The sequence below is a fragment of the Osmerus eperlanus genome, unplaced genomic scaffold (assembly GCF_963692335.1).
Source record: "Osmerus eperlanus unplaced genomic scaffold, fOsmEpe2.1 SCAFFOLD_406, whole genome shotgun sequence".
Classification (NCBI taxonomy): domain Eukaryota; kingdom Metazoa; phylum Chordata; class Actinopteri; order Osmeriformes; family Osmeridae; genus Osmerus; species Osmerus eperlanus.
In genome coordinates, this window is record NW_026911525.1 from 17501 (window position 1) to 25481 (window position 7981).

The following is a 7981-nucleotide window of genomic DNA, read 5'->3' on the forward strand; positions in this document are numbered from 1 at the left end:
GTGTGTAAGAGAGAGTGTGTGTGTGTGTAAGAGAGAGTGTGTGTGTGTAAGAGAGAGTGTGTGTGTGTAAGAGAGAGTGTGTGTGTGTGTGTAAGAGAGTGTGTGTGTGTGTAAGAGAGAGTGTGTGTGTGTGTAAGAGAGAGTGTGTGTGTGTAAGAGAGAGTGTGTGTGTGTGTGTAAGAGAGTGTGTGTGTGTGTGTGTGTGTGTGTGTGAGAGAGAGAGGCGTACAGCCCCAGTGGCTGGGATGCAGCCTGAACGCTAACAAGTCTAGATCAGATCAGGGTCGTAAATCCTGCCAGCTCTGTCCCCTGTGAATATTTATTAAGAGAGGCATGTTGGGGGAGGGAGATGGTGGGGGAGGGAGGTGGAGGGGGAGGGATGTCCTTCTCCTCGCCCCAGCAGAGAGGACAGAACACAGAGGGATGTTCCTCACCCCCACACACACACCCCTAATGAGGATCCAGTCTGAATATCAAGTATCTGATCTAGACTCCTGGATTCCTGCTGCACAGGACATCACAGCATCAGATACCTTTAGAAACTCCTGCAGAGGATATTCATCTGGATTTTAAAATGTTCATTTATGATTAGTGGGTTATTAACAGCAAATACAGCCAGATTCCTGCAGCTACACCAACTGACTTCCAGAAGGACCCCCCCTTGTCCTAGAGATCACACCGCAGAGCAGGGGACTCTGGAGCGGGCAGGTGAGTGAGGAAGAGCCCTGGGGACAGTGGAAGAAGAGAGAGAGAGAGAGAGACAGAGACAGAGACAGAAAGAGGGAGAGAGAGAAAGAGGGAGAGGGAGAGAGAGAGAGAGAGAGAGAGAGAGAGAGAGAGAGAGAGAGAGAGAGAGAGAGAGAGAGAGAGAGAGAGAGAGAGAGAGAGAGAGAGAGAGAGAGAGAGAGAGAGAGAGAGAGAGAGAGAGAGAGAGAGGGAGAAGGTAACAGTCAGTACATTGCACTCCAGACTGGTTAGTAAGTGAGGGTTAAGCTCGTCGGGGGCGGAGTCATCGGTGAGAGCTAGGGACCAGGATTTGTCTGAGGCCAGAGACAGAGCTTCCATCTCGGCCAATGGGATCTAGACAGGAAGAGACAAGGTCAGGTGAGACGACGGAGGCTGCTGGGAAACAGGAAACACACACACACATAGAAATACACACACGCACATAGATATATACACACACACATGCACCAAATAATATACAATCCACATGAACACATGTGACGACACAAACAGTAGCAACACAGAACACACACACAACATCACACACACTCGTTATCACAATAACTCACAAACACAATCATATTAAGTTACAACATACACATCACAATTATAGACACATATATTAACCAGAGATGGCAAAAGTACACACAGTTCACTCCAGTAGAGGCACAGATACCACAGATAGCGAGGGGAGAGGAGAACAGACAATCCTAAAACAGAGTCAATTAAAGCAGAGCACAATAGAATACAATAGAGTCTTCATCAAGTACTCATCAATAATGTAAAAAATGTCAACCTTTCTCAACTTTCGAAAATAAATAAATAAATACACTTTTCTGCAAACTTTTCAGAACGAGCCACAGAGACAAAGGCAGCCTATTACTGTGGGGCATTAAGTTGGACTCAATCTTATTTAAAAGCTTTTAGAAGACAGCGTTTTGCAATGGTAATGTGATTGGGGTGAGTTTTTTTCAACTGGAAATGGGAAAAGGAGACATTGGGATGCATAATTCAACATAGCTTATTGATTGGGACATTATCACATAGAATGTGTGTGTGTGCGAATCAAGAAAGTTTAGACACAGTTGAATACCTATCTTTAGTTTAAGCTTTTACCGTAGCTGGCTTGTAGCGAAGCCAAGTTTGTGTATGTGCGCGAGGTAAGCTCATTACTTACTGCCCAGAAAGAGTGGGGTTAGGAGAGTTTGCAAAGTCACATTACTGATGACTTCAGGGGCCAAGGAACACTTACAAACACACACACACACACAGACACAGAGACCCACACACACACAGACACAGACACACACACACACACACACACACACACAAGGACACACACACACGTACATACAGACAGACACACACACAAACAAACAGACAAGCACATCGATACACAAACTGCTGCATTGTATGCATGAGTAGGGAATTATATCACACCTGAAGAAAAGGTGGAGAGAAAGAGAGATAGATAGAGAACTAGAGAGAGAGAGAGAGGTGAAGTGATCTTGGGGAGTTGTGGGTCAGGTGAGTGAGGAGATGAAGGGGTGTGAGTGTTAACTACCTTCTCGTGGTTGCAGTGCATGCTGGAAGTGGAGGCAGGGAGTAGTAGTGGCAGATGGATCCAGACAGGTTGTCCATCATGTTCAGCTCCCCGTCCATGGAACCCTGGATCACCATGGAGACCGAGTCAAACATCGCCCTCCGCTGAGGATGGAGAGAGAGAAAGAGAGAAGGATAGAGGGAGAGAGGGAGGTAGAGAGAAAGAGAGAGGGATAGAGGGAGAGAGGGAGGTAGAGAGAAAGAGAGAGGGATAGAGGGAGAGAGGGCGGTAGAGAGAAAGATAGAGGGAGGAATAGATGGTACATTGATGAATATTTCTGTAATTCTACCGTTGCTTTGGCAATATGAACAATTGTTGTTTTCATGCCAATAAAGCCCTTTGAACTGAACTGAACTGATGGAGGAGGAAGGACAGCCCTTACATAAAGCGCCCAGACATCAACACTGACGACTACAAACAGACCTGGAGTCTGTGTTTCCTCTCCACCTGCAGGTGATCACCTGCCGAGCACCGACTTCAGATCACTACAGCAAATAAGCCCTTCCTCACTTCCACTCCTGTCCAGAAGAGGGCAGCAGAGTTCCACTGCTGCCTGCTCCCACTGGGAACGACTAGAGACTGGGGCGTAACCAGGGGGGCAGGGGGGTGAGAGAGAGAGAGAGAGAGAGAGAGAGAGAGAGAGAGAGAGAGAGAGAGAGAGAGAGAGAGAGAGAGAGAGAGAGAGAGAGAGAGAGAGAGAGAGAGAGAGAGAGAGATGGATGGGATATCAGGAGGAGATGTTAAGATACCATGGCCTCCATTTCCTATGGAAGTGGTCTGAGTTCTGGAAATAGCCTGCTGCCTGCTGGAGCAGCTTTCCCATGGCACTGAGCTGACCTGGCTCTAACTCGCATGTCCTGAACTGGGACTCCAGGAACACAGACACACACACACCCACACCCACACCCACACACATACACATGCACATACATTCACAAATACAAACACCCCCCCCCCCCCTCACCTCCAGTGGGGGCTCCGGGCAGGGCAGGGGGTCAGCCCTGACGTGATCATCCGAGTCCCGGGTGATATCAGCTGGGGGGGAATCGAGGGAGGCCCCCCTCTCCTGGACCTCCCCGCCCACAGACCTCCAGGGGGACCCTCGCAACCCCCCAGCCTCCATGCCCAGGGCCAGAGGGCTTCTCTGGGGCGACCTCGCTGCCTCCGCCCCTTCAGCCTCCAGCTCGGCCTCCATCTCGGCCTCTTCCTTGGCCTCCTTGTTGCTCTCCTCCAGGTGCTTCATGAGCACAGCTATCACCACGTTCACCAGCACAAACTGGGCCGTCAGAACGAACGACACAAAGTACAGAGGAGACACCACCGTGTTGTAGCAGGTGTGGCCTGTGTCCTGGGCACAGTCTCGGAGGGTGTCCTGTACACACACACACACACACAGAGTACACACACACAAGTCAGATCCTTGGAGATGGGAGCCAGAATGGCAGGCGTACTGTACACACAGATCCAAGATGGCGTCTCAGTGTCACCTTCATGATGCCGTTCCAGTTGTCTCCTGTGGAAACCCGGAACAGGAGCAGGAAGGCCATGCCAAAGTTCTTGAAGGTGGCGTAGCGACCCAAACCTTCGCAGGGGTGAAGCTCGTCGCAAACTAGGGAAAGAGAGATATATTGACGGAAAAAACTGAGAGAAAAAGAGTCAATTCAGGTAGGAGAAATAATCCCAGAGGGAGAGACGGGAGAGAAAAAGAGTTCAAGACAAATTGAAACAATTACAAAGAGCTAGATAGTGATTTTGTCTTTGTGTGTGTCACAACACAACTTTCCAATTACACGATAATCACCGTGTGAAATCATTTCTCTAAAAGCTTAAAGGGACAATTAGAAAAATCCATAAATTATTTCTACAGAGGAATCAAGAAATCAATTAAGGGTAGATTGAATTAATCTCCAGGAGTTCCTCCTCATCTGCTTCTGTGACGAGTGCGTGTGTGTATGTGTGTGTGTGTGTGTATGTGTGTGTGTGTGCTCTTACTAAGATCCCCAAACAGCTCCACTCCCAGCGCCGCAAAGATGAAGAAGAGCAGCATGAAGAGAAGACCCAGATTCCCCACCTAGAGAGAGAGAGAGAGGGGGGGGGAGGGAGGGAGAGAGAGAAAACAGATTAGAGAGAGGAGAGGGAGGAAGTAAGGGGGAAATAAACACAATATACAAGAATGTAGGACATGAGAAAGCATGTTATTGTGCTGGGAGAGGAGGATGGTGCATCATCTGTCACCTGAGCAACAGCAGAGCGATAGGGGGATGAAGTGAGGAAATGAAAGAAAGACAACAGTCAGGATGACAGAGGAGGAGGAGGGAGAGGAACCAAGACGGAATAAGGCTGTTAGGAGAGAGAAGTAGCTGGGCCAGAGAGAGAGCGAGAGACAGAGAGATAAGAGGAGCAGGGGAGAGGGAAGGCTTAGCTACAGGTAGAGAGGATCTCTAAGACGAGCTGCCAAACAGCTAATCTCTCTGGTGACCTCAAAACCCCAAAAATTATCATGGTTATTAATTATGAACATATCTGACAAGCTTCGCTGGAATTAACACAGGAGCCCCGAGCACGCCAAAGTGCTTAATCACTTTCTCTCCCTCCATCTCTCGCCCTCTCTTTCCTTCCCTCTCACCCTCCCTCTCTCCCCCCCTCCCTCTCCCCCCTCCTCTCTCTCTCTCTCTCTCTCTCTCTACCTCGTTCTCTCTGACACAGAAAGCATCAAAGAACGTCTCTTCTGAAACCATTCACTCCTCTCTTCCTCCACTCTGTGTTCATCCCTCTCTTCCTCCACTCTGTGTTCACTCCTCTCTTCCTCCACTCTGTGTTCACTCATCTCTTCCTCCACTCTGTGTTCATCCCTCTCTTCCTCCACTCTGTGTTCACTCCCTCCTCTCTTCCTCCACTCTGTGTTCATCCCTCTCTTCCTCCACTCTGTGTTCACTCCTCTCTTCCTCCACTCTCTGTTCATCCCTCTCTTCCTCCACTCTCTGTTCATTCCTCTCTTCCTCCACTCTCTGTTCATTCCTCTCTTCCTCCACTCTCTGTTCATTCCTCTCTTCCTCCACTCTCTGTTCATCCCTCTCTTCCTCCACTCTCTGTTCATTCCTCTCTTCCTCCACTTTCTGTTCATCCCTCTCTTTCTGCATGTTGTCTCCATGAACGTCCTCCCTCCCTCTCCTGCTAAAGGAAACACCCCAGACAATATATCTGCGGAATGTTTTGTTGGGAGCTTCTGCTTATGAGTCACAAACGCAAAGCCTCCTGGGAACTAGAGAGTGTGAGTGTGTGTGTGTGTGTGTGTGTGTGGGTGTGGGTGTGTGTGTGTGTGTGTGGGTGTGTGTGTGTGTGTGTGTGGGTGTGTGTGTGTGTGTGGGGGGGTGTAGTTCAGCTGGTGTGCTGAGGTATCACTGTCCATCGGAAATAACCTCCAGGTGGGGGAGTAGGAGAGAGAGATACATTGAAATAAAGAGATCAAAGAGATAAAAATAGAGATCAAATAGAGATAAAGGAGATCAAATTGAGATAAAAGAGTTTAAATAGAGATCAAATTAGATAAAGAGCTAGGTGAAGAGATAAAGAGCTAGGTGAAGAGATAAAGAGCTAGGTGAAGAGACAGGTGTATATCTGAGTACCGTACCTGAGGCAGGGCCTGCATGACTGTGTCCAACAGAGCTCTCATTCCCACTGCCATCTTCAGCAGCTTCAACACTGGAGAGACACACACACACACACACACCAGACACACACCAGACACACGCACACACCAGACATACACACACATTCATCAGTGTTCTCTCCTTTGACACTGGCATGACTCATAAACATCTATTTTAAAAACAAGTTTAATCTGATTGGGGTCTTGGTACTGGGGTCGCAGATTGATGATGTCACTGACAAGGCAGTGAAGATGGAGGCGGGGTTAATTGCCATGGTTAACTAATTAGGACAGGTATGACAGGTATTTAATTAACCAAATGTCTGGGTGGCACCGACACACACACACACACACACACACGACTGAAGAGTGATGATTTTGGGCGTAATCAAACTTCCCACACACACTAAATCACAAATATGCACACACACACGCTCACACTGAACAGGTGCTCGGGCCTGTGCTGGCCTCCTGTGTGACAGTCATTAATAAGGACTCCTCGGCTGCCTCCTTCATTAAACACGCAGTCACGCAGTCACGCAGTCACACAGTCACACAGCCACACAGCCACACAGTCACACAGTCACACAGCCACACAGCCACACAGCCACACAGCCACACAGCCACACAGCCACACAGTCACACAGTCACACAGCCACACAGCCACACAGTCACTCAGTCACTCAGTCACTCAGTCACACAGTCACACAGTCACACAGTCACACAGTCACACAGTCACACAGCCACACAGCCACACAGTCACTCAGTCACTCAGTCACTCAGTCACTCAGTCACTCAGTCACACAGTCACACAGTCACACAGTCACTCAGTCACTCAGTCACTCAGTCACACAGTCACACAGTCACTCAGTCACTCAGTCACTCAGTCACAGAGTCACTCAGTCACACAGTCACACAGTCACTCAGTCACTCAGTCACTCAGTCACAGAGTCACTCAGTCATCACACTGAACACATGGGCTCCTGCCTCTCTCCTCCTCTCACTACCCAGACAGTAACAAGGTCCACCTCCCCCCCCCTAATCCCCCCCTACCCCACGCCCCCTCCCCTCCTCCCCTCCCCCCCTCCCCTCCCCTCCCCTCCCCCCCTCCTCCTCCCCTCCCCTCCTCCCCTCCTCCCCTCCTCCCCTCCCCCTCCCCTCCTCCCCTCCCCCCCTCCTCCCTCCCCTCCTCCCCTCCCCCCTCCTCCCCTCCCCCCTCCTCCCCTCCCCCCTCCTCCCCTCCCCTCCCCTCCTCCCCTCCCCCCTCCTCCCCTCCCCCCACCTCCCCTCCCCTCCTCCCCTCCCCCCCTCCTCCCCTCCCCTCCTCCCCTTCCCCCTCCTCCCCTCCCCTCCCTGAGTGAGATGACTGTATACTCTGTGCCATCTGGTGTCCTTGCACTCTGCCATGTTTCCACGGTAACCCGCCATGCTGAAGCGACAGAGAGAAGAGTCTGCTGCCTCACGACACGTCTTAAAACAGCAGCACACTGTGTGTGTGTGAGTGTGTGTGTGTGAGTGTGTGAGTGTGTGTGTGTGTGTGTGTGAGTGTGTGTGTGAGTGTGTGTGAGTGTGTGAGTGTGTGTGAGTGTGTGTGTGTGTGTGTGTGTGTGAGTGTGTGTGTGAGTGTGTGTGTGAGTGTGTGTGTGTGAGTGTGTGTGTGTGTGTGTACCTCGTGCGATCCTCAGCACCCTCATGATCCTGATGATGGTGGGGTTGATGGGCAGTGAGGCGTTCACCTCGATCTCCTCCAGAGTGATGCCCATGATGGACAGCAGCACTATGGCCAGGTCCAGCTGGTTCCACCTGCGCACACACACACACCGTTACATTAGGAAACAGATGGCTGAGCGGTTAGGGAGTCGGGCTATAATCAGAAGTTTGCCTGTTCGATTCCTGGCCATGCAAATGACGTTGTGTCCTTGGGCAAGGCACTTCACCCTACTTGCCTCAGAGGGAATGTCCCTGTACTTACTGTAAGTCGCTCTGGATAAGAGTGTCTGCTA

The 7981-nt window shown here is 50.4% G+C and overlaps 1 protein-coding gene across 1 annotated transcript in view; it reads right to left on the bottom strand.

Moving 5' to 3' along the window:
* Nucleotides 1-7781, bottom strand: part of LOC134016179 (voltage-dependent T-type calcium channel subunit alpha-1G-like) — a gene marked incomplete at its 5' end in the record, with an annotated part of 15444 nt that extends 7663 nt beyond the window's left edge. Inside the window, 5 exons of the mRNA XM_062455568.1 lie at nucleotides 3294-3701; nucleotides 3817-3938; nucleotides 4322-4400; nucleotides 5961-6031; nucleotides 7648-7781. Coding sequence (XP_062311552.1) covers nucleotides 3294-3701; nucleotides 3817-3938; nucleotides 4322-4400; nucleotides 5961-6031; nucleotides 7648-7781 — 814 coding nt within the window. The remainder of the gene's footprint in view (nucleotides 1-3293; nucleotides 3702-3816; nucleotides 3939-4321; nucleotides 4401-5960; nucleotides 6032-7647) is intronic.
* Between the last annotated feature and the right edge of the window lie 200 nt (nucleotides 7782-7981).